Below are 27,045 nucleotides of genomic sequence, written 5' to 3' on the forward strand. Positions count from 1 at the left end.
GTGTGTGTGTGTGTGTGTGTGTGTGTGTGTGTGTGTGTGTGTGTGTGTGTGTGTGTGTGTGTGTGTGTGTGTGTGTGTGGCTTCCATTTAACTTACAGATAGGGTACATTTAAATTAAAAAAGGTACTTATGTAGGCATATAGGTTCTGGTAAAACTGTCAATATATGTGGATTGTCATCAAATTATCTTTAAAAATGCAATCACACAACTTTAAAGACAAATTATGAGCAGTATGAAGCACGTAAAGATGTATTTTCACAATAAATCTAGATGTATTTTCACAATAAATCTATAGGTGAAAAGTCATGATTTTACACTGACTGACAACAACAATGTGTGAACATTGTCGTGCTTAAAGCACAAAACATTTTAATTGAATATTGCAGATTTTATTACAAATAATTAATCATTTATCGCATCATCATTATTATAATTATTATTAATTCACGTGCCCTTATAATCGTTAATCAAAATAACTACTTCCCCTCTCTAAAGACGTGTTTACTGGCGCGAGGGCGGGACAATCCAATAATAACCAACTGCAGAACCGCAGAACCCATATACGTCACTCACAACGCTCTGAGGACAACAGCGCCATGCCACAGTCTCATGCCGGAAGTGGGCGGAGTTCACGAAAACTAAACAATCGGCACGGCGGAAGAAGAGAACACGGTAAACAGCTGTTTTGTGTTGTGGTTTTAATCTATCAAGTTTATTTGTGTTGTGTATTTGATCCATCGTTGTTGTATTAACACTTTATACAGAACGTGGCTCTATTTTTTTCTAATGTGCTCTGCTTTACGATGTCTATCGCGTCTGTTGATATGGTCTTGGTTTAAGTAACATAATTGTTTGTGATTTTATTTTTGGTTGTTGGCGCCGTATTTTTTATTTGCTTTTATCTGATACTGACCAGTGTTTTATGTGTTTTTCCCACTAATTTATTGAGGCATTACGATTTGGAGAGGACCAGCTTTACTTCATGTACATCAATGCAAGACATTCTGCAACAGTTTCTACTGCCCAGTGTTTTAAACTGACCAGATAGCACAGTACACCTTCATATTCACTTCAAAAAGCAGCTGTCCATGGAGGTATGAAGGTTTTGAGTTATTTGTTTATACACAGTAGCAAGAAATAGTATTTATTTGTTGTCCCTTTTGAATTAGTTGGTTATAAAGTTTCAAGTGTATATATATATATATATATATATATATATATATATATATAGTGCTTAAGCTAACAAAATGCAAACACTATTTCATGTGTTTGAATGTGTCCCATTAAAATTAAATTAAGTACACAACCAAGCATTATATATATCTGTTTGATTTTGTTGCAGTAAATTGACAATCAGAATGTCACCCAGGATAATGGAAGCTGATCAAAAACAAGGTTAGTTTTAAAAGGCTCTAATAAAGACATAAGCTACTTATACAGATAGTGTGTTGTTATATGTCAGATTTTCCAGGAATGTTCTTCTATTCTATAATGTTCAATTGTTTTAGACTGTTCCACAACAGTTGGATGGCTCTATTGACAGTAGGATCTTCATGTCAATGGTAAGAAAAAGAAGGAAAAGGTAATTTTTTTTTAAATACAAGCTTCCCTTCATTAGGATAAAAAACATGAGGGCTTTTCACACTTGAAATAGTAAACTCCGGATATACAGAATCTTGGGTTATCTTGCTTCATGTTTCACACTGATCATCATTTACCTGAGATGAACAATCAATCCTGGGTATTCATACACTGCCGTTCCACACTGTACTTTAATAAACCATGGGATAACATATGTGCATTATCAGGGTCACTGACAGACACTGCACTGCACACAATATGTTTTCATAAATGCTCAAGCTTTGCATGTCCTTGTATTACAAGTTTTTCCTGAATGGACATTTCAGACTATACAATAATTTAAATGGTCTCTTCTTCGCTGCAATTGCGTTTTCTGTTTGCATTTGATGTTTTTCCTCTTCAATGCTGACTTTATTATTTATATAGAGTGCACAGTGTTTCAGTGACTGTCCAAAGCACGTAAATATAAAAGTGTGAAATGTTACTTTACCCGAGGTTAAAAGTGTGTTTAGAATGACGATAAGCTCAGTGTGAGAAGCCCTATGAAGTGCTTGCCTTTGTTTCTGTATACATTTTGAACTGAAAATGGTTAACTCATTTGATTGTGACAGGGTATCATTTATGTCAGAAATTTAGACATGAGAAACTGAATTTCACAACTTTATTATACATGCTACATCCTGACTTCAACACACGATATTGTTAAAACACTTCCAACATTTCATCCTATTTGTTTGTACCCTTGTCTCATGAAGGAGCCACGGATCACAGAAGACTCTGGAACAACCAACTGTTTTCAACAGTTTAGTGGAAGAGCCCTGATTTCTGAAATGTGAAAGTGGAAGACTAGGAAAAAGCCCTTCAACTTTCACAGGCTGAATGGTTGACCGACAACTGGCCAAAGAGACAGTTGTCAATGTTTATAGAGGTCACTTTTATTTTAGATTTAATTTGTCATGTACCTGCTGTGCAATAACTTTCAACTTAGTTCAATTTATTCCCCTTGGTCTGATTGTGTATTTTTTTTAAAGCAAACCCAAGCTAGTATATGACGCCTTTGCTACTTAAGGGGATTTTTAAGGAACATTTTATAAAATTAAACAATTTCTGTGTGTTTTGGGGTTTGATTAATCTGAATCATGCATAACAGTGTAGAATTGTGTAATATATATTATCTACTATGAATAAAAGGTTTATTCTGAGATGCTTGAGTAAAAAACAAATATATTGTGTCATAAAAATAAATGTTCAAATGCTCAATCTTTGTTTTCATTTTTTGTGTGTTAAGATTTGTGTTCAGTTTATCTAATATAATATTTAAGACATAATATAAATAAAAAATAATAGCAACTTTTTACTTTAAAAACGTTACAATGTTTTTTTTATAAATACATTTTTTAACGTAAATTATTTCATTTTGTATTAATATCCAGTATTGTTTATTTTAAAACATATTTATATGATTTAACTATGAGTAAGTATATCTATCTAGCCTATCTATCATCTCTCTATCTATCTTCAATTAGAACTTATTAATTAAATACTTGACATTATTAACATCGTTTAAACTTTGGGCTTGAAACGCTCCAAATAGAGCAATGTATGCGAAGATAAATCAGCTCCGCCCACTTCCGGCATGAGACTGTGGCGTGGCGCTGTTGTCGCCCTCAGGCTGTTGTGAGTGACGTATATGGGTTCTGCGGTTCTGCAGTTAGACCTGTCTCGGACAATCTGTCTCTCACGTGACAGCAACATCCAATCAATCAATTCCAATCAAATATACATTTGGAGACACACATCATTACAATGGAAGAAAATACTATAATATATATTTTAATTATTGTTCTTTAAAAATAACTTGACTAAACGTTATAAACATCTAAATGTGATTTAATTAATTTCATCCTAAAAATCCACCTTTTCCCTATGGCTGAATCTGAAAGCGCCCCCTAAACCCTCATTCACTATTCCCTATGTTAGTCCACTAATGGTTCACTTGAAGGAGTGAATGAAAACGAGTGAGTAAATTCGGACAGCCGCTGTGTGTACATCATACACTCGTTTTTTTGCGGTGCAATGTGGAAACGAGTGCACTCAATAACGTCCACTATGGTTTCGGACACCACTGCAAATGGCTGTCCCCTCAAATAATGCCCTATTTGAGGTGGCGATTTCGAATTCATCCAATGTATTTTATGCCATTAACGGTGCAAATATTTTCCTCCCTTCTATGCGTTAACGGCAAGGGGGTAATCTAGTGCTCGGAAAGCGTTCCACCCCTAGGGGCTGCCATTGCTAACCAAGCCATCACCTGCTGTTAGCATCCCATTGACTCCCATTCATTTTTGAGTCACTTTGACAGTGAATAACTTTACATCTGAGACGTTTAAAGACTCCATTTGTCCATTGTTGATTTCTAAAGAAACATGACAATGTATAAAAGGCTCCATTACCTTGTATCTTACACTATCGCCCCGCAGCAGCTGTTTTTGTAAAAATAGGCTAACGATTGCGTCATAACCAACGCGACCCTGTCGCACAGTTGAGAAATTACCGTATAGACCTGAAGAGACGCTCGCAGGCAATCTTTTACTGTCTATGAGACAATCGGAGGGACGTGGAGACATGTCCTGGAGACTAGTCTGATAAAGTCAAGGGGGAAGAATGGGGAGAAACCCATAGTGAGCCAAAAGCAACGGGAGAAAATATTTAAACAACGTGATTCAGCTTTCGCTTTCCACATCTACTAGAAGACTCACAGCTGTCAGACAGGAGGCTCACGTCACATCTACGTCCTCAAGCTCAGTCTGAGCCTGCGCAGTTCGCTCAGCCATCAGGAAGTGAGTGCCCCTAGGTTGACTTCACTGAACGCCGTAGACGTCAATGGGAACGCTCGGTCCATTTCTTTTACTGTCTATGGTTAACGGTTGACAACAATAACGTCACCGTTAGTTTCTGTGCGTGAGAGCTAGAGAGAGACCGGAACAAAAATCTTATTGGATAAACGGGTGTTATCTCTTTTATTATTGGACATAGGAAAGAAGGCGGGTTCTTGTTTAGAAAACTGTAACGCCATTGGTTAAGGAAGCAAAAATTCACCTCACACCTCACCGTGATTGGCCAGTGACTTTGGCGGGAGGAGGATACATGTGCAATTTGAAATTTGAAAGCGGTTTGTTAGTCTATTTCGTTTTATTCGCGCGTGTGTCAGTGGATTAGGTCAGGCGCTCAGTCGCTCATTCGCGACTCGCTTCTTTAATTCAGATATTTTTGGGGACTCGGTTAGTGATCAGGGCTAGTGATTTGATAGGAGTAAAATACAAATCTGTATAACAGTTAGATTAAAGTTGAATTTGTACCGTTTCACGCTAGAGGTAACTTAACTTGAACAGTTAAAATGGCAGGAACAGAAGGACCCCTGAAGGTAAATTAATTTATACTATCATTATCATACGTGTCATACTCGTTATGATGTACACGACGCATTCGTTTGCATTTTTATTAACAACATAACATGATAGATTACATGAAGTTTATGTCCTGTTGCCCATAACGTTAATGAGCTGTAAGGTTAACGTTAACGTTACAAATTCTGTGATCGAGCAGCATATGATCTCTTTGTTCATATTGCTTAAGTAGCTAACGTTACTCATAAAAGTAGCTAACGTTAGTATAGCATTGAGATGTAAAGTTAGTCGTCCCCCCACGTTGGCCGCTAGCCATCTTTCCGCTAGTATTTTTCGTTTTGTACGGCGTGTGGTAACTCAACATAACGTTAGCATACTGCCTTGTTCTCTGTTGTATGCTACATTTTTGCATTGCTTTGTATATTGAGTCTTTTGATGTTAGGAACGAGTTCAATAAAATAGTAACGTTAAAAATCCTTACCAGAACGTTACCATACTATTGTTACAATAAACTGGTAACGTGGTGTTGGCTAACGTTACCTTGGTGACCGATAAGGGGAAAAAGAAAATGGCACCGATTCCAAAAGCTTCCTTCCTTTATTATTTCCCCAATTTTACTAGATACCCCCACCCCTTGTTGACCAGACATGTTTTTTGGAGATTTGAGATCATTCTCCTTTGAGTAAATGGTCCACTACTGATGACACCGTTTGCACTCTGTCCAAAACTTTTCAAAATACTTGATGAAATATGATTGTTCCTCACCCTAATAACACATCTTAACCTTTCTATTATGTTCAGAATTTTACTTTCACGGAGTGGGGTCATATTGATACTATTGTTGCAAATAATAAAAAAATCTTAACTTTTTCATAAACTGTAAATCTTATAAACAATATTATGCCTCTTTTTTTAGTAGAAATGATGAAAAGTGTCACTTGTGTGTAGCTTCCTTTAGATAAAATTGTAGAGCAAGGCACATCATTTTTTAATAATTGGTTAAATTCCCAGCTAACTGAATGTAAAGAAGCTGCTAAATTTACACCTGCAATGTACATTTCTTTAGATAAAAGCGTCTGCCAAATGCATACAGGTAAATACTTAGTCAGGGTAGTTGAAAAACTATCATAGATTAAATCAAAAATGTTTTGTATTGACTGCAGTAAATTAAAATTCTCTCATCATTAGCTGCTACTCATGTCATGCCAAACCTGTAGGGCTGGGCGATATAGCCCCCCAAAAATGATCACAATATAATTTTCCATATCAGTCGATATCGATAAATATCATGATTATTATTAAATCTTTATTTCTTTGAAGTTTAAAGGCATATTTTTGGTCCTGAGTGAAAGATGTAGAAAACAGACAAACATTTCCCAAACAGGTGAACAATTTATTAAACATTACAAAGCATTAAGCATTACACATAGCGCCTAGGAATTATATCGAGAATTTATCGAAGTGTTGTTATCGTTTTATGAAGGATAATTATTTCTAATTTCGCGATAATTATCGTTATTGTTTTATCGCCCCGCCCGAATCATAAGTTTAGTTAAAACATTTGTCTTTTTTTAAATTAATTATTACTGAGATATGTATATTATACATGCATGCATACATACAGTACAGGCCAAAAGTTTGGACTGCTTTCTTCTGCTCATCAAGCCTTCATTTAGTTGATCAAAAATACAGGAAAAAATGTTATATTGTGATGTATTACAATTTAAAATACATTTTTTTAAATTGATTATACTTTAAATGATCATTTATTTCTGATACAAAGCTGAATTTTCAGGATCATTCCTCCAGTCTTCAGTGTCACATGATCCTTCAGAAATTATTCTAATATGACGATTCATTTTCAAAGTTGGAAACAGTTCTGCTGCATAATATTTTTTCATAACCTTTGATACTTTTTTTTAATAATACTTTGATGAATAAAAAGTAAAGAAAAATAATAAAATATTTATACAAATTAATGCAATAATTTTACTTATATTTTACCTTTATTCCACACCACTGTCTCCACTGTCCTTTGAACAGCTCGTTTGCTTCCTGCATTTATGAAGCCCATCCCTCTGAAAAACTCAATGGTCTTAGATTGGTTAGATGGCCAAATGTAGTTTCATGTATTTTTATTGGCAAAATAAAACAATCTGGGGCAGTGTTTATGTTAAAAGCAAGGGTTTATGATGTCACCAACCCGGGAAGAAGCTCGTTGTAGTCCAAACCGGTATCTTTAAAAGACAATATCTCCGTTTGCATTGAGCTCTTAGTGCTGTAACTCTACAGATACTGTTTATGCTCGAGCAGCAACATTACACACTAACTAAAGTTTAAAAAAAAAAGTGAAATCGCATGCGACTACCCCTTTAATTGAAAAATAGTTATATAGTTAAAGGTGTGTGGTCACATTTGACCACCAATGAGTATGTGACAATGTTGCATCTCCATCACACTCCATAATAAAACTATACTATACCACAGGCTGGCAGCAACAGCAGCGCAAGCTCGTTCGGAATATTTTGAAGGCATAACAGCTGAATATTCTCTCTTGTGATGAAAAAGTAGAGACGATTGTAGACAGAAATGAACAGAGCCGCAACATAATATAAAGGCGGAAAAAAACACTGAGCTGTACCGCTGTCCTTTGCCCCCACATGTCAATAAAAACAAACCAAAAAAAAAAAGTGATTTTATGATTCTTACTGTGCATCATAATTGCTGTAACATTTTTGTTGTCTTTTAGAGTTTGTTTGAGAATAAGGCTCTGAGTAAGGCCAACAAAGATAAGCGGCTGTCTGTGGAGCGGATCTATCAGAAGAAGACGCAGCTGGAGCATATCCTGCTCCGGCCCGACACCTACATTGGCTCTGTGGAGCCTGTCACTCAGGTACAGATCATCCATGTATGCTAAAAGGTCATATTGATTATCAGGGCCACCCACACCCGTTGATTAATAACACACTAATGTTAATAAAACAATAATAACACAGTAACACCATCACACGTTTCATTAATACTAAAGAATAATTGTTCTTCTGTTGTGGTCACTCTCTTTACTTAATCTTGCTAAGCTGTTCTGTAAAAGTCATGTGTACACGTAACCAAATTAACTGGGAATCTACTTCATCTGTGGAGAAGATCAGCTTATAATTTCTAAAACACACTTTCAGCAGAACAGTTTATTCAACTTCATTTTCTGTTTTTTCCTTGTTCACCCACGGTTCAATGACTCTTTAAGAAAAATCATACAATAATCTTGCAATGCTAAGGTGTTTTGATTTTTTAAAAAGTTTTTATTTTTGAAAACCATCTCAATGACCCATAGAAATGACATAGAATTCTCTTTCCTGTTTAGCAAATGTGGGTGTTTGATGAAGATGCTGGGATGAACTGCAGAGATATCACATATGTGCCAGGACTCTACAAGATCTTTGATGAGATTCTGGGTGAGATTTGTCATGTGGTATACTGAATCTCAAATAGTCTGCAGCTAATTAATTACATTTAAATTGAACCATTTAACTTTCATTGTATTAGGCATGAATAAAGACAAGATGGAAATGTCTTTGAAAATAATGACCTTTGCTTAATTTATTTATTTTTTAATTTAATTATTGTTAAAATGTATGCTCTATCTCAAGTACTTATTTTATTTTCATTATAGTAGGTCATCCTTACCATGAAAAGTTTTTACCAAAAGAACAAAACATCTTCAACAATGCTTAAATTACATTTTCAACAAACCATATTTCATGCTTTCGAAAGAGGGAATCCCCTTTTTAAACTATTTAAACTAAGCATTTTGCATCAAGCTGGAGGCATGCCTGAAAAAAAAAGAAGCACTGCCAGTTGAATATTTAAGTGCTATAATTAAGAGCTCATGGTGCTTCAGAATTCTGGCACATCCATAACGTTTTAAAGGTTATGTTTATATAATAGAACAATTATAAATACCAATAACCTGAAACTTTATACAAAGCTAAATTGTCTATGCTTATTAGGATCAACAATTCATCTTACTACTTTGCTCTGAACAACTATAAAAAAAATTCTTATGGACGCTTCATATTAAATCATATGCATATGATTTATGCCGTGATCTTTTTCAGGCGTATATGGTATATCAGTGCATATCTAATAATATTTATGCTTTGTTAGTCTTAATATGAAAACATTTCTCAACTTTATTTTTTATAGTCCCTTAAAAGCTGCAGTAGGGAGTTTTTAGAAAACGTTGCCTTAGCCTGAAAACGTAAACAAGCACAACTCACAGGTCATTCCCCCTTGCTCTCTGCTTCGCTACGCGTGCACACGCCTTTTAAGACGACATGCGATTGCAATTCAGTTATTTTGCAGATTATTATTTGGGTTTGAATGGTCAAAATATGTAAAAATGCACTGTCTGACAAGTATTCAGGTAAACACAGTCGGATATGTCTTTAGTGATCGTGTAGCCTACAGCTGAGGTTATTAGATCCGTGCAGGTCTTAAACCAGACCTAATATTCTGTGTGATTAATGTTAATCAAACAACAATGAAAAATAGAAAACCACCACATGCTTGGCTAAATAACTCAAATATATTCATTAAGAATCAGTGTATAGTTAAATTATAAAGTGAAGACTAAGTAGTTTTATATTTGATTGCTTTATTTCTTTCTTGACTTGCTACTGTTAAAGGGTTAGTTCACCCAAAAATGAAAATTATTTCATTAATGAGGACACCCGTAAGACCTTCGTTCATCTTCGGATAGATCGGAAGATATTTTTGTTGAAAGCTGAAGGCTGAGAAAGGCTTCAGAGTAGGGGTGGGCGATATAGCCTCAATTATATCACTATTTCAGGAATATTTGCAATAATGATATTTATGACGAAGGTGTACATTAGCAGAGGTAATTCCAAGTTAGCTAAAATACCGCTCTGTATGAGCCGTTTTCATTATGAAGCGTGCGCGCGCGCACGTACACACACACGTCACTCGCATAGAGATCGCGCTGCAGATTCAGGAGCACGGAAGGTTGTTATTAACGCCACCCGCGACTTTTAGCAACAAAATATCTAAGCTACTGGATCACTACATTATCTTTCTCAGCAATGATGGGGTTACTCGCTATTTTAAAGTAATAAACGCACATCTGCTATGTTAAGAGAGACGCTGAACAGACACAGTCACGCATGTATGTGTGTATGCTGAGCTTCTTGCTCTTCTCTCTCAGACAGATGTTGTTGTGCGAGATAGGGAAAGTAAATGCGCCGTACGTCATCGCGTCGCTATATCATTGATATCGCGATATGACTTTTTTTTTTATCATGTAAACATTTATACCGGTATTATCACGGACAATATGAAAGGGCACACCCCAACTTCAGAGAGGCCTCCATTGGCATTCAGTACATGTCCACTGACCCACTCACAAGACCCATAAATAGGGTTGGGCATCGAGAACTGGTTCCAACTTGGAACCCTTTAAAAAATAACGATTCCATTGGAATCGTTTAGAGAATTTATTTTCGATTCCGATCTTCGGTTCCAAGCGCGCAAGTTTTGGTTTCCATGGCCACCTGATTTCCGGTGCTTGCGTGCCCGCTTGTTCATGGAAGCCCGGTAAGCGGCTCTGAAGTGTGGATTTATTTCACTTTTAAAAGCCTGGGTCGGCACAGTGCAACTAGTGTTGTCAAAAATATCGATACTGAAATATCTGAAAAGATACGATAGCCTGCTCAGCCTACACAATCCATCCCAGCTCCTCTCCTCTCCTCTCTGACCGACAGCGAGTTGACACGCAGCCGCATATTCTCATTCAGCCGGTTAACCTCTGAGCACGACGGACGCGCGTTCTGCTGGACTTTTCCTTACGACAGCGTGTTAGTGTGTGTGATCGGTCTGAATTTCGCGCGGGATTGCACATAATTCTACGAATCCCCGCAGATTTCAAGCTCACATCTGAAGCGCGCACACACACAGCCTACCGTAATAAAGCCGCCCCTGACATACAAGTGCAAATATTCGCTTCTTTTTCCAGCTTATTATTGGTCAAATACACTCAAACTAATTCTCAGTGCACATTTTGAACAGTATGTAAACACAGTCTGAAACAAGCAGTTCTTAAAGGGACAGCAGTCATTTGTTATTCAAAGTCAAACTACAAAAAGACAAACGATCACACTGCTCTTGACTGATCAACTTGTCTAACTTTAATGGTTTTATATTAAACTATTTATTTTTTTGCAAAAACATTATCCAATGTTATTTTAAATTTATTTAGCCACTTTGCGTTTTTTTTATTCAGTTTCTTACCTGAATGTTAGACCTACCTGAAAAAATAAAGCAGTCTATTTCATTTATATCTTTTATTCTATTGTATTTATTTGTGCTATTTTTTGTAATATGTATCTTTGTTTATTCAATTTACCATTCAAAATCAAGCTTACTTGTGCTGTGTGTAAACTATTGCAACACAATTACCCCGTTGTAAAAAATACATTGAGTTAAAAAATATTAGCGAGATAATTTTAATAGTAATTGATCAATGTTTATATATGAGAAAAAGCTTAAAAGCTTTATCATATAAAGTGATCTCTTCAGAAGAAATGTTTGATTGCCTAGACTTTCAAAAGACAGACAAAAAAAAAATTAAATAAAAAATATCTAATTGACAGTATATGCAGCGTTTTTCCCCCGTTGTATTGAAAATAGCATTGAATATCGATGTGACATGTTTTGACTCCACCCCTCAAAGAATCGGAATCGAGAATCGAAAAGAACCGGAATCGAAAGTAAGAATCGGAATCAGAATCGTTCAAATCAAAACGATGCCCATCCCTACCCATAAAGGCACTAAAGACGTCGTTACAAAGTCCATCTCACTACAGTGGCTGTACAATAATTTTACCAAGCGATGAGAATAGTTTTTGTGCGCAAAAAAAAAAATCTAAATAATGACTATCCAATCATTTAAATATATTCCAGGGTTTCTACTGATACAAAGCCATATGCTAATCGCTGAAGTAACCCTTTAAGTCACAAACACACATGACAATTTTTTTTATTTTTTGGAACCTGATATAATGGTCCCTGATTGAAAGTCCATGCAAACAAAACTTTAATAATCATAAAAACATGGTAAGATTAATCCATATTAATCAAGGAGTTAAATCCAAGTCTTCTGAGGAAAGACAATTGCTTTATATCATTTATATAAGGCTTTTATTTACATAAACATTAAAATAACGCACATCCATATTGCATCAATATTAATATTCTTCAGTGTATTATTCATTCTCTGATTCTTAGTGAATGCTGCTGATAACAAACAGAGGGACAAGGCTATGAACTGCATCAAGGTCAATATTGACCCGTAAGTATTTCTCATACTCTGGATGGTCAGTGTTGTAGACAGAGGAATTAGAGAGTTGTCTAACTAGTGCGTGTTTGTGTGTGCAGAGAAAATAACACCATCAGTGTGTGGAACAACGGAAAGGGTATTCCTGTGGTCGAGCACAAAGTGGAAAAGGTGTATGTTCCTGCCCTGATCTTCGGCCAGCTCCTGACCTCCAGCAACTATGACGATGATGAGAAGAAGGTCACAGGTGAGGTTAAGCTGGAAGTGAATGGATTAATTTCAAAGCACTAGACTTGATGGGGATGTATAATCATGTGTGTTGTCATCAGGTGGCCGTAACGGATATGGTGCGAAGCTATGTAATATCTTCAGCACTAAGTTCACTGTAGAGACCGCCTGCCGAGAGTCCAGGCGTTGTTTTAAACAGGTAAGGCTGATACCTGACTGCTCAAATATATATTATTTTAGTAATCGAGTATTTTACACATTATTCCATCGATCAATCGGATAAGAACTTTATTAAAGAGCAATACTAAATATACAAGAGAAAATAAGGGGTATCTTAAAATTAACAACTAATTTGTTTCCTTTTTAGAACATGCTGCTGTTGCTGAAATTGCATACATTAATATCTGTGAAAACTAAACTAATTAAGGGCATTCAATTGCCATATTCAAAATACAAATGTATAAATAAAATTATAAAAATTTGGGCTGTCAATCGATTAAAATTTCATCGCGATTAATCAGTTCTATTTTTTTTTATCAGTTTTAAATATACCTTAAAATAATGTTTCAAGTTTTTAATACTCTAATCAACATAGATGGACAAATATGCATGCTTTATGCAAATTTACGTTTATTATTAGTGAAACCATACTCCGAGCATGAAGACTAGATGTGTATCAAAGGTCATAGATGTTATTTAAAGAACTAGTTCATGTCTCTTAAGCCTAAGCTTAAAAATTCAGAATAAGCAGTGATTTCTCTCATTTTAAGAATATAAATAAAGGGAGTTTTTACATTGGCGGTTTAGTTCATAACAGGGCACGGTTCGTATGAAAAACTGGTAATGTGAAACTTAAGCTGTCATGTGAACCTGGGAGCGCACCAGTACCACACCATACCTGGAAAGAGGTCCATATTCCACGAGTAGGAATTTAGTGCGGCCCCTTTAAAAAGTTAGTTCACCCAAAAATGAAAATTGTCATTAATTAATGACTCACCCTAATATTGTTTCACACCCGTAAGACCTCCGTTCATCTTCGGAACACAGTTTAAGATATTTTATATTTAGTCCGACGGTGTATCTAAGTGTATGCACACTATACTGTCCATGTCCAGAAAGGGAATAAAAACATCATCAAAGTAGTCCATATGGGACATCAGTTAGTTAATTAGAATCTCTTGAAGCATCGAAAATACATTTTGGATCTAAAAATATCAAAAACCACGACTTTATTCAGCATTGTCTTCTCTTCCGCATTTGTTTTCAAACCTCAAATAAAGATTCAGATGGTCATGAATCAGTGTTTTGTTTCATGATTCGGATCGCCAATGTCATGTGATTTCAGCAGTTTGACACGCAATCTAAATCATAAATATCAATAATATATGCATGAAAAATCATGCATAGGGAAAAAAATCCTATACTGTGAAACCAGTATAATTTGGAAAAATACAGCAATATAAATTTTTGGTCATACTGCCCAGCACTAATGAAGAGCATTTTGGACTCAAATTGTTAAAAACTGTTTCTAAACCATGTTCATTTCAGGTCAAGGTATCAGCTTTTAGTTGTTGATACCCTCTGTTTTTTGGGAATATCAAAATGGCTGCTTGAACAGTTGTAGTTGCTTCAGTTCCTGCTGGCAATCCAGTCATATTTGGAAATCAGTGATTGCCATACTTCAGCCATCATACAGCCAAATGTGACTTGGTATCAATCAGAATGTGATGTGGCTTATCTTGGAAAAAAAGTGGTAAAAGTTTCAATCTTTTCCCCAAAGACATGGTTTGATAACATGGGCCGAGCAGGCGAGTCTAAGATCAAACCCTTCGATGGTGACGACTACACCTGCATCACGTTCCAGCCGGACCTGTCAAAGTTTAAGATGCAGGTTTTGGATAAAGACACTGTCGCACTACTAACTCGACGAGCATATGACATCGCTGGGGCCACCAAGGGCGTCCGCGTCTTTCTTAATGGCAAGAAACTGCCAGTGAGTAGATAATTGGGTTTTGCACTTGACCTCATGATTTTTTTTTGTATATATCAGTTTGTTAATATTGATTTTTCAGCCTAAGCTTAAGTTCCTTTTATCTTTCAGGTGAATGGTTTCCGTAGCTACGTGGACCTATATCTAAAGGATAAGCTGGATGAGACTGGTTCTCCCCTGAATATAGTCCACGAGAGTGTGAATGAGCGCTGGGAGGTGTGTCTTACCCTTAGTGATAAAGGGTTCCAGCAAGTCAGCTTTGTTAACGGCATCGCCACGACTAAGGTAAGCATCTTCAGGTTCACAACATTGATGCTTAAGGTTTATAAATGCTAGTGAGAGTGATCCATGTGAATCTAGCAGTTTAATCTAAAGTACTGAAGAGACATGATTGTTTGATATTAGATTACAATTACAGATGCCACAATTACATAATCGTTCAAGGATTACATACGTAATTACATAAGTCTTACACTTGCATTATACTGCATACTTAAGATGCTTTTTTCTTCCACAGGTTAAGTTTTTAACTGTAGGTTTAGTATAACATTCATACCTGCAAACTAGTCGCTTTTCGGCGAAATTTGCCCTTTTGAATAGTGTAGATCCGATGAGTTTTCCGGTGAGGTGGGGGTGGGGGGTGTAAAGTTGAATGAATTAACTTCACAATTATAATTGGATATGCGCTCTTACAGACCGTATTGACTAGCCTGACGTGGTCATACTCAATTCTAGTTAGAATATGAGTCAAACTGCTCCATTGGGCTGTGATTATGGGACGTGTTTCAACCGAACCAGGAAAGACATCAATTGGACAGACCTACAACCAATCAGAGCAACGAAGCAACGCATCGTCAAATGTTAACAGAGTTCAACTGCACTGTATTGCCAAGTCCGTGTTTTTTTTCTATATGTCAGCGGGTTGAAACGACTATTATGTGATATACCCATGAGTGTGAATTTTAGCAGGCAACCGTGCCAAAATAACACACATTTTACCCCCCAAATGCCATTTTTCCCCCGGAGAACCCCCCCGAGAAGCTATTGTTTAGGGCTAGTAGTTGGTGGGTTTTGTTGTAAAAACTTGGCAACCCTGTCTGCATGCACGCTGAAATCAGGCTGGAAAACACAATCTTTGCCGGTGTTGTAAAAAAATAAAATAATTTAATGATACACAGAGTACTTAGCCAACATGATCATCATTTCAGAGAGAAATTGTGAAGGTGAATGTATATACAAACAAGCTCTCCGTTTAGGATTCGAACAAATATAATCCAAGCCCCTTTGATGACGTGCATGATTACGTTACCGTTTATCATCTGTCCATCATCATCTAAAGCCCGCCCTGATGATTTCATTGGTCCGAACAGTTTCTGTTAGGGGATAATTACTCCTCTATGAAGCAAGGCCAGACCGAACTGCCTGACCTAAAAAAAATTGTGGGCGGGACTAAGTTCGGCTGGCATCCAGGCTATGTATTGACATCTCGAGCTGTCGCAATCTTTTTTTGCTCTCTTTATTTACTCCCCCCCCCCCCCCCCCCCCCCCCCCCCACCGGACACTGTCACCTTTTTTTACTCTAAGGAGTTTGCAGGTCTGATTATATTGATTTCATACAAGTTTAAACGGGTGTTTGAATAAATCAGATCAGGGTGTTTGAATTTATTCATCATTGAATAAATTTGAATAAATTTATGAAATTGACACAAGATGAATCACGCATACAATTAGGTTTAAAAAAAAAAGTATTTATAAAATTCCCATAAAGTAAGAAAAGATGATTTGTTACTGCTGTGAACTGACCACCACACAGAATATAAAGAATATCAACCTTTAGGAGTCAGCTGACCACGGCAAAATATTGTCTAATTATCATTAATAATAAAATCCCAGAAAATATTGAGATAATTTGCAGTCAACATCGCGCACCCTATACGAGAACAATGTCAAGTCACATTTATATAGTGCTTTATAAAATACAATTTTTATATTTCAAATCATCTAAATGGCTAATTAATATTTGGTTGACTAAAGCCCCGTTTCCACCACAGGAACTTTACCCAGGAACTAGGAACTTTGGGTGGTACTTCGTGTGTTTAGACCGCAGGAACCAGGGTATAAATGAAGTTCCGGGTAAATATTTCCCCCTCCAAACGGCCCTGCTCGCGAGGTAGTACTTTTTCAAAGTTCAGGAACTTTCGAGGGCGGGACTTGGGCGCTGAACATGCTGATTGGTTGAGCTCACGCAGCATTTTTAAGTTCAACAGGCATTTTAAAAGTCTTTTGCGTTCAATAAATATCTCTGTCTGGTGGCGCGCGGTCGTCTCAGCCATCTCACGTTCAATGTCCGTAATAGCTGATAATAATATATTGTCATTTTAAATCTAGCTTTACAAGCTTTCTGAATATGCTGCATGCTGCTGAATCTGCATATTAGTGCTCTTTTCTGTCGTTGTTAATTACCTCGTAAACCTATACATAACCAGCAAAAGCAGCACAGCTTGAATCTCTTCCATACTCGTTATTAATTTTTTTTCACCATGTAAACGACCTGACCGATTACTTTTAAGTGTGTGTCCTTACATGACGTGACGGCGTCACGGCGCGCGCCGCGCTCATGTTGACAAGAGAGGAAAGTAAATTTTTCTGAGGGGTAAACTTTTTATTTCGTGAGTTATGAAGATAATGTTGGAGTAATGACACAACGTATATTGCCCCGGGCAGTTTTTACTTTAACTGCGCCTGACAGAAGATTTTTTTCTCTGGGATGATTATTACACTTTACAGCAAATAGATATAAATAATACTGTATTAGTCCTGGTGGCCGTTAAGAGTTGCTATGGCTACAGTATACACATTCAGCTGCTGGAGAAAACAGCGGCGACATTTTTGATGCGGCAGACAAACTGCATGTGACAAAATGATTGCGATTGAAAGTCATCACATGTAAACATCAGATCGGTTTAGATAACGTCTCATGTAAACAGTCCTTTCAATCGGTACACTTAAAAATGATTACATGTCCTTCACTGATTTGGAGGAGCAGTCGCGTGCAGTCCTACATCACCGGACTAATTTGCCTAATCTTCTCGGAACTTTATCGCGGTCGAAACGCAGACAGCTGCAGGTCTGGGGGGGAGAAGTTCCTGTAAAAAAGTTCCTGGTACAAATTGTTCCGGGTAATTTTGGTGGAAACGGGGCTTAAGTCTCATTGATTTTAAAATTTAGTCAATTATTTGGAGGCCTGCCCTAAAATCCTACTTTCTGACTTTAACAGCATTGCAGGTTTAAAGTAAGAATGTTATCAGTTGTTTTTGATGTAGTAGCAATTTTTCATAAGGGTGACATAAAACCCCATTTAAAGTTAACCTGTAAACACATGGACATAATTACCCTCTTTAATATGTCTCGGATACTTTAAATTGTCAGAGGGAAGGGCTTTTAATACGGCATTGTGTTTCAGGGTGGCAGACACGCAGACTACGTTTCAGATCAGATTGTTTCCAAACTGATTGAAGTGGTGAAAAAGAAGAACAAGGCTGGAGTTGCTGTCAAACCTTTCCAGGTACGTCCAGATTATCAAAGAACCTTAAACTGTCTTATGGCTCTCTGGTTGAACTGTGGTTGAATTTTGTGTGCAGGTGAAGAATCACATGTGGTTGTTTGTGAACTGTCTGATTGAGAACCCCAGCTTTGACTCTCAGACCAAAGAGAACATGACTTTACAGCAGAAGAGTTTCGGTTCCACCTGCCCTCTGAGTGAAAAGTTCATGAAACAGGTGAGAAATGTGACACTTTAATCTTTCATTTCCAATCAATCCTGAACCATGCTGAATATTATCATGAGATAATTTAAGTGCTTGCAGTCTGCATATAATGCTCCTCTCCAACATTTGGCGTCAACAAGTATTGCTGCAATGATCAATAGAGATTAATTTTCTATCAAATTTATGGCATGTCATAGTGCTATACCAGCATTTTTTCAGGCTAAACTGCTTTGCAAGTAATCGCGTTGTCAAAGGTAACGATACTTTGGCACCAAGTAAGTGCTGCCTGGGGATGAAATGATTACCGGTTTCACGATAAACCATGATAAAATGTACTGACCGTTAGTAATATCATTTAAAATGTAGTTATCATTCAAACCGTCAGTGATTATCACAATTTTGAAAACTCGCGGTAAATCCTATCCAATCTGCTGCAGGCGTGTGCAGCACGTGACGCAACACTGTTTTCTGAATGAGAAGAAATGACAGAATGCAGTGACAGCACCGAGAGATTTTCCAGCCTTTTAAAATCTGAGGTGTGGCCATATTTTGGCTTTTACAAAAGTCCTGAGGGAAAATGAATCGAAGATGCTCTGGTCACCCTGTATGCAGCAGAACATGCCAGAATAAAGCCGCTGTAATAGTGGAACACTTCAAATCTGTGAAGACTTGTGAACGCAAGGCAAGTGGACTTTGACCAAACCTACGTCTGAGAAATAATAACGTGAAGCTTGAGCCAAAGACGAACGAACACATTCAGATACGACTAGGGTGACATTTAAGGAATAATAATCAGGGCTTGACATAACACCTGCTGTTATTGGTGTATTTAGTCACTCACATCGGTGTTGCTATAGGCACCTACCTATTATAGGCTTCTCAAAAGCCATCTGTTATAACAGCGTTGCGCGTAATAGAAACACGTGTGATAGTTTAGAGTTTATGAATGCAATGTCGAATAATCATATGCGTTCAGATTAGCCAGTTTTGTTCAGAGCGCGCTCTCACTCAATGAAAGCTGCACTCAAAGCAGAAATGAACATGCGATGTGCAGGAGATTCATTCAGCATACGGTTTAATGTTTTTGTTTTAGCCTATTTCAGCAGCGACAATAGTTTAAAACAAACACAGCAGAACCATAGCGCACCTGATATGACTGGCATAAAGTTGGCTTGACGTTCGAGATTTGCAAATTTAGAATAAATACATTTTATTTATTTAAAATGTAATAAAGAAATCGTGTCCAGTGTGAATGGGCCTTTAAATGGATAGTTTATGGCCACTTTATCTACTAAATTTGTGCTCCTGTGTCTTAACTTTTTACATCTCGCATTACCTTTTCATATGGCATTTTCATACAAGGTTATATATTCATCAAAAACATTTTTTTTTTACCTGCAATATGTTCTTTAAGATATACTATGATAAATTGGATTATGGATATTTATTCCTATTTTAAATGTATATGTAGACTTTCATGTAACATTAGGTCAAGAATTTTGCCTCAAGTTATGGAAATGTATTGGTGTAAATGTGTTGAACCCTGGCTGTAAAACCCCTGAGTGAATTCTTCTCTGTGTCTTACCTGTAGGCCAACAGCTGTGGAATTGTGGAGAGTATTATGAACTGGGTGAAGTTTAAAGCCCAGGCTCAGCTCAATAAGAAATGCTCTGCTGTCAAACACACCAAGATTAAAGGAGTACCCAAGCTGGATGACGCCAACGATGCAGGTAACAAGAGGTTTGTTGTGCTCTTAAAATGTTAGGACATTTCATTTCAGAAGGTTTTTTGTTTCAGGTGGAAAGAACTCTACTAGCTGCACTCTGATCCTTACTGAAGGAGACTCGGCCAAAACTCTGGCCGTGTCAGGTCTGGGTGTGGTGGGACGTGATCGTTATGGTGTCTTCCCTCTGCGTGGTAAAATCCTCAACGTGCGAGAGGCATCACACAAACAGGTCAGTAAATAAATGTAAAAACTACACCGTAGGCATTTATTAACTGCTTGGATAACTTCATTGACAGACCCCACAATTTTATTTAATTTCTTGTCTATTAACTAAAGGTTTTTTCCATGTATAGATGTGTATATATATGATTATGACACTTATGTAGTGTATGTTAGATTACCAGGCTAATTAAACTACATGAAGAAACTGAGAAACTAACATTTTGGCCTTTAGAATTTTCTCTCTTCCAAATAATGCAAGCGAATGGTGACCAGATCCCTGTTTACTTAATACAGAAAAAAGATATAGGACCCTATCTTACACCAGTCATTAAACTACCAAAAGTGGATTCGGATACACCCTAAGTGCACCTGTGCTATGTGCTCAGATTGTTAAAATAGTGCCCATATTCTTCACGCAAAAGTCAAAGGGGGTTGAAATGTTTTTTTTGTGTGTGCGTTTGTTTCAGATGTAGTTTAGGTACAGTAGTTCTATGTGTCATTCATTAACACGTTTTCTTTTCTTTTTTTGTAGATCATGGAGAATGCTGAGATCAACAACATCATAAAGATCCTGGGTCTGCAGTACAAGAAGAATTATAGTGACTCGGAATCACTCAAAAGCCTACGCTATGGCAAGCTCATGATCATGACAGATCAGGTCAGACTTGACTACTGTGTGTCTGTTAATGGATATGGGACAGTTGTAGTTTGTTGTCTGTAATGTTGGCTGATTTCTGCAGGATCAAGATGGATCTCACATTAAAGGTCTTCTCATCAACTTCATCCATCATAACTGGCCGTCACTGCTGCACCACAACTTTCTCGAAGAGTTCATCACCCCTATCATCAAGGTAGATGCAAACTGCTCTGTCATCAGTGCATAGTTTTTTTTTTTTTTTTTTTTTTTTTTGGACGTAACGTCTTTTTGACTGTTTGGTTGTCACTTTCTAGGCGTCCAAACAGAAGCAGGAGCTTTCTTTCTACAGTATCCCAGAGTTCACAGAGTGGAAGGAGAAACAAAGTAACATCAAATCTTGGAAGATCAAATACTACAAAGGTTTGTCTCAAACACCTGTGGTAGTCCACTGGCAAACGTAAGCAATGTTTTTACTCAGTGCTTATCTCTGTACAAGTGAAGGGATCACAGACTGGGTCATCAGAGCACTGGGTGTTTACTAGGGCTGGGTGGTATGACCATATATATTGTGGCGACAATATAAAGTGTTAATCGTTAGAGATTTTCCTATATTGTTTATATTGCTGTATCCAAATATATCTGTAGCACAGAACTACTCTAAAAACTGACACTTTTGTTCTATTGTATGTTGTTATTTGTAGTTTACTTTACTTTTATAACAGTGTGTGCGTGTAAGTACGTACCGTTTGGTATGGTATTCACGGTTCAATATGCACTTGTGAATTTTTTTTCTTTTCGGTTTTGCATTTAACTAATTATTTTTCTTCAAATTCGATAATTTGCCTTCATCCTAATATACTGAACAACCCGACATACATTCACATCACATGTTAGTGGTAGTTATACTCACGGAACACTATAGTTATTCACAATCTAAAAAGTTTTTTATTATTATTTGCATGTGTTTTAAAGCCTTGCCAGTTAAACATTTCATTTGCGTGTTTATGCACTGATTTAACATGCGCTTTTCCGAGTGCATCCACTAAACGCCTGTCAAACACGATTACTGAATTAAGTAGTCTTACTTTGCACACAAGGTTAACATATATAAACACAGCTGGTTATGTCTAAAGTGAAAGTAAAATTGGCGTGTGTCTGTATATTAAATGCACACAGGCCTTAAACTGACAACAGCACAACCTAGTGAGCACGCTGTCCTTAAAGGGACAGTTCACCTCTAAAATTGTAATTTACTTACTCTAATATTGTTCCAAACCTGTATTAATTTCTCGATGACCGTTTTCATATTTGAGTGAACTATCCCTTTAATGTTAATACAAGACAGAAAATCATTCGCTGCTCGACTGAAAAACTAATGCAGTAGCTAAGAATCAATGTATATTTTATAGTGAAGTCCTTGTAGTAGGGCTGGGCGATATGGCCCCCAAAAAAAATCCCCGATTTTTTGCCAAAAAATTCGAATTACGATTTTAATCTTTTTTTTTTTTTTTTTTTTCTTTCTCCTACTTAAAATCAATCTGCATGACAAAGAAATTGTTCAAAACAAGTTTTAACTTTATTTTGTTTGGGTAAAATATTTGCGGCTTGGTAGAGTGCCTACCTGGGGTGCCAAACTTTCAGCATGTGAATAACCCAGACCATTCCACTGTATAAATGGGCACCATATCTTTTGCAATATACAGTATACATATCAAAGGTTTATTAATTGATATGCAGATCAAATTAACTTTTATTAACAGTAATGTGCAGGGGCGTAGCACCAAATTTTGGGCCCTGGGTACAAACCATCTTGCTGGGCCCCCGTACCATGTATGTGTATGTATAGAAAACTGACTTCTAAGGCCCCCCCCCCCTGCCTCGGGACCCTTTATCCCCCCAGTCCCACGCCCCTGGTAATGTGCAAAAAAAGTATAGGGAAAATTGAAATTATGCTATTTAATAATATGCTAATGATATTAATAAATATAGATTACCATTGTTCTTCAATATTCTCACACTGAACTGACCGATAGCTTCAGTTATTTTAAAATGAGCTCTTTACTTGCTTTCTGTGTAATTTAGTTTTTCATGAGACTTGGTGACTTCGTATTTATAGTGGTTATAGTGGTGGGCACTGCATATCTTTTTTTAATAAAAAATGCTTGTTTGCCACAAAATGGATTAAACATTAAAAAAAATTAACTAAAATACGATTTCTTTCACAAGACCCCTTTACACTTTTAGTTTTACAAACCATCACATTAAAAATAGCATATTTTGGATCATTCAAGCTTTGAAGTGCTGGAAATAAGTGCAGTACGTGTACAAATAAGTGTATGAAACCATTGGAAAGTGCTTGAATTTCAATCTCAAAAGGTTGTACGAATCCTGAGATAAATATTGACAACAACATTAAATCCATGTGGTTTTACTACAGTAAATCATGGTGAATGTTGGTGATTTGTGACTGAAACCCCTGACCTTTGCTCATGTTGTCTCCACGTCAGCTCTGTTTGATCTAATATCTGTGGTTTATAACAGAATTCTGCGCCGAACGCTTCCACTAGATCACAGTAGCGATGTTATTAACTCTGTGGTGAATTTAAACGCTCTCTCACTGGATCTCCAGCGCTGTGTATCGTGTCTGTCACGAGATCTGCCCGTGTATGAGCTCGCGCTGCGTTCATTGTCCGCGCAGCTCAAATAAGCGCATCTCCGTTCAGACTTCAAACACACTTTGCAGTGGGGTATTGTTAATAGTTCTGTAAAATACTGAACCAATGACACTTGTTAGACGCTATCCTTGTTGTTTGTGTATCTCTGTGGCAAACGCGCGGGGGAGGGTTGAGCCATTACGGGAGCCCAGAGGGAGCGTCGGCGGATTTTAAAGAAAAAAAACGATTTTCATTCACAAAAATCGACATGAAACTACAAACTCGAATTAATCCATAAAATCGATTTATCGCCCAGCCCTACCTTGTAGTGTTTTATTTTTACTTTTATTCATTCAATTTCACACTTAAATGTTGCTGTACAGCTCTGAGCTGCCAGTGTATATCTTTACCAAAAAACTGATGTAACAAGATATCAGAACCGAACCGAAAACCGTGGTTAAAAACCAAGGTGTTTTGAACCGTGGACTAACTGTATTGTTGCATCTCTAATATATACATAATACTATATCTGGATTATATATTTTTAGTGAGATAATTTCTTGTGAAATAAGATTTGTCTATCACCCACCCCTTATGTTTACAATAACACTATGGTTCTATAATGTGCATGGGTCGTGACTCGTTTGTAAATGTCTCATGTAGTTTTCTATTTGCCTCTCTCCAGGTTTGGGTACCAGCACATCTAAGGAGGCCAAGGAGTATTTTTCGGATATGACGAGACATCGAATCCCCTTTAAGTACTCCGGGCCAGCCGATGATGAGGCTATCACCCTGGTAACCATTTTTCCTTTATAGTACATTGCTGATTTTTGCTTTTAGTCAAAACATAGTGCCACAATGACCTCTTAAAAAGGGCTTTAAAGTGAAACTTCCTGAAGATGATGTTTGTGTCCATTTGCAGGCCTTTAGTAAGAAGATGGTAGATGAGAGGAAGGAGTGGCTGACCAGCTTCATGATCAACAGGCGTCAACGCCGAGAACACAATCTGCCTGAGGTGCCACAAACCTGAAAATAAATATTGAGATGCTTTTTAATCTTTTAATTGTTGGAAGTTTGTGCCACTAGAAAGCCTGAACTTATTTCTGTTTCTGCAGGAGTATCTGTACGGACAGGAAACCAAGTCCCTCTCCTACCATGACTTCATTAATAAAGAGCTTGTGCTATTTTCCAACTCTGACAATGAGAGATCTATCCCCTGCTTGGTGGATGGTGTGTAGCAGTATTACAGTCATTTCATTGCAAATGCTATTCCATCGGTTAGCCTTTTTTTTTTTTTTGCAAAGATAATTGTCTAGCTCGTGTTTGTACTGCCTTAGTGCAACTTCAGATTTCAAGTTGAGCAAACTTAAAATTAAGGCAGCACGATCACTTAAATATTTTAAGTTGAGAATTGTTTTGTATTTTTCAGCCTACTAAATTGATTTACTTTTTCAGACATGTGTAGATGTAGCATAAGTGAAAACTACTAGACTAGATTTTAGATGGAAGTGATGTGCAGGTCTTAAATGTTTTTGGAAAGGTCTTTTAAAATGGTATTAAAGTTTTCAATTTTTTTCAATATACACCTAGGATGTTTTTTTCAGTTTTCAAAAGCCTACAGGAACCCTGTATAGGATTCAGAGAATATCATTACTATTTACCAAATTTAGAGAAGAAATGTGTGTTTGTTTCAGGGCTGAAACCAGGTCAGAGGAAAGTGATTTTCTGCTGTTTTAAGAGGAATGATAAGAGAGAGGTGAAAGTGGCTCAGTTGGCTGGATCAGTGGCTGAGATGTCCGCGTACCACCATGGAGAGGTGAGGACTTGTTTCGTTCAGCTCACTTGATGCAATCTGTATGAACTTCATTGTTTTTGAGCAAGACACTAAACCATACTAAATCTGAAAATACACATTTAGAAGAATATGTCGACTCTGAAACAACAAACAATGTTATATTAAACTGATGTCATGACAATGTGAAGCCAATTAACCATGTAACTTTCATGTGAGCCAAAAGTCCATAGGAATTCTGTCAGTATGTAACCAAAAGTTAATTTGCCTAGAAAAATATTCATTGATTAAGTTGTCATGGCCTCAAGTTATTTTCCTTTTCCTCTTCCTCAGATCTCTCTGATGATGACCATTGTGGGTCTTGCTCAGAACTTTGTGGGCAGTAATAATTTGAACCTGCTTCAGCCTCAAGGTCAATTTGGCACACGTCTGCATGGAGGCAAAGACTCTGCCAGCCCCAGATACATCTTTACCATGCTCAGGTACACAGACAGTGATAATGGCTCTATACCAGAACCCAGTGTGCTGTCAACGGACTGAATGGGCAGCTGCTATTTTGGGCCGTTATAGTTATGCAATCTATGGAGCCCTTTTTTAGTATGCCCAATTTATTCTGTACATTTTGGCTCACATTTGGCATTAAATATGATATATTTGTAAAATGCTATTGCTAACAAATTAAAATTGCATTGCTAGTAAAGTAAATATCTTTTCTCAGTCCGCTTGCTCGTCTACTGTTCCCTGCTGTGGATGATAACCTGTTGAAGTACAACTACGATGACAATTTGCGAGTGGAGCCAGAGTGGTACATTCCCATCATCCCTCTGGTGCTGGCTAATGGCGGTGAGGGCATTGGCACAGGATGGGCCAGCCGCATTCCCAATTATGATCTGCGCGAGATCATCAACAATATTCACCGCCTGCTCAATGGAGAAGAGCCACTTCCCATGGTAAAATACTTTAAAATTGTATTACCACCATAAATGGATTAGATTTTTTTTTTTTTTATAGTGATTATTTTTGTTCCAAACCAGTGTTGATTAACTTTATACTCTTATGCCCACTACTTTTACATATAGCTGCCCAGCTATAAGGGGTTCAAAGGATCAATTGAAGAACTGGCAAAGAATCAGTATGTTAACAATGGAGAAGTGGCCATCATTGACTCCACCACCATTGAGATAACTGAGCTGCCAATTAAAACCTGGACACAGGTGTGTGAAGTCTGTTCTATTAGTTGCTTTAGGACTATGACTGTATGCTTTAAAGCTGTATCAAATCTTATACATGCTTTATTATTAGTATTTACTCATTTGCTATGTGGTAAGTATTGGTTGTATAAATAAATTGTACCTATAAATATATAGGTTGATACAAACTAGTTGAAATTTGGCAACCGATATAAAGTTTGGGTTATATCGCGTCATGGTTACATTCACATTATGGTGCATTGTCCTGAATTGTATAATTTTCATGTTTTACAGTTTTTAATTTTTTTATTTAAGCCTTGCTAGTCTACATGGTATCATACATTTAGATCAGTTAAAACATGCATATAGCACTTTTGTAAAATCTAATGATATGGTTTCTGTGGTATTTGTATGAAAAACAGTAGCCGAAATACATTTAGTATAACTGTACAAATACTGTAACTATATGAATCCATTTTCTAAACTGTGCTCGTCTTGTCCT

General features: G+C 37.0%; 1 protein-coding gene and 1 long non-coding RNA gene across 4 annotated transcripts in view; both read left to right on the plus strand.

Annotated features, from left to right (window-relative positions):
- Window positions 1–531: 531 nt before the first annotated feature.
- LOC137055632 (uncharacterized) lies at window positions 532–2,842 on the plus strand. 2 transcript variants are annotated; one of them, XR_010900037.1, is made up of 5 exons: window positions 532–673; window positions 951–1,095; window positions 1,344–1,396; window positions 1,510–1,563; window positions 2,338–2,842. It is a non-coding gene; the product is annotated as an uncharacterized lncRNA (long non-coding RNA). The 2 variants fall into 2 exon arrangements; XR_010900036.1 differs by having other exon boundaries at window positions 534–1,095.
- Window positions 2,843–4,762: 1,920 nt separating this feature from the next.
- Window positions 4,763–27,045, plus strand: part of top2a (DNA topoisomerase II alpha) — a 34,715-nt gene continuing 12,432 nt past the window's right edge. The window contains exons 1-22 of one of the 2 annotated variants that reach the window (XM_067429850.1): window positions 4,763–5,006; window positions 7,739–7,882; window positions 8,351–8,441; window positions 12,289–12,352; window positions 12,439–12,584; window positions 12,667–12,764; window positions 14,346–14,558; window positions 14,667–14,840; window positions 18,019–18,120; window positions 18,197–18,334; window positions 19,914–20,052; window positions 20,120–20,277; window positions 20,803–20,928; window positions 21,011–21,121; window positions 21,222–21,327; window positions 24,247–24,356; window positions 24,484–24,576; window positions 24,677–24,791; window positions 25,256–25,377; window positions 25,687–25,835; window positions 26,072–26,303; window positions 26,433–26,567. In XM_067429850.1, the coding sequence (XP_067285951.1) occupies window positions 4,980–5,006; window positions 7,739–7,882; window positions 8,351–8,441; window positions 12,289–12,352; window positions 12,439–12,584; window positions 12,667–12,764; window positions 14,346–14,558; window positions 14,667–14,840; window positions 18,019–18,120; window positions 18,197–18,334; window positions 19,914–20,052; window positions 20,120–20,277; window positions 20,803–20,928; window positions 21,011–21,121; window positions 21,222–21,327; window positions 24,247–24,356; window positions 24,484–24,576; window positions 24,677–24,791; window positions 25,256–25,377; window positions 25,687–25,835; window positions 26,072–26,303; window positions 26,433–26,567 (2,793 nt within the window). In that variant the 5' untranslated portion in view covers window positions 4,763–4,979. The remainder of the gene's footprint in view (window positions 5,007–7,738; window positions 7,883–8,350; window positions 8,442–12,288; window positions 12,353–12,438; window positions 12,585–12,666; window positions 12,765–14,345; window positions 14,559–14,666; window positions 14,841–18,018; window positions 18,121–18,196; window positions 18,335–19,913; window positions 20,053–20,119; window positions 20,278–20,802; window positions 20,929–21,010; window positions 21,122–21,221; window positions 21,328–24,246; window positions 24,357–24,483; window positions 24,577–24,676; window positions 24,792–25,255; window positions 25,378–25,686; window positions 25,836–26,071; window positions 26,304–26,432; window positions 26,568–27,045) is intronic. The other variant, XM_067429849.1, reaches the window with a different exon arrangement.

The sequence above is a fragment of the Pseudorasbora parva genome, chromosome 21 (assembly GCF_024679245.1).
Source record: "Pseudorasbora parva isolate DD20220531a chromosome 21, ASM2467924v1, whole genome shotgun sequence".
In the NCBI taxonomy this organism is placed as follows: Eukaryota; Metazoa; Chordata; class Actinopteri; order Cypriniformes; family Gobionidae; genus Pseudorasbora; species Pseudorasbora parva.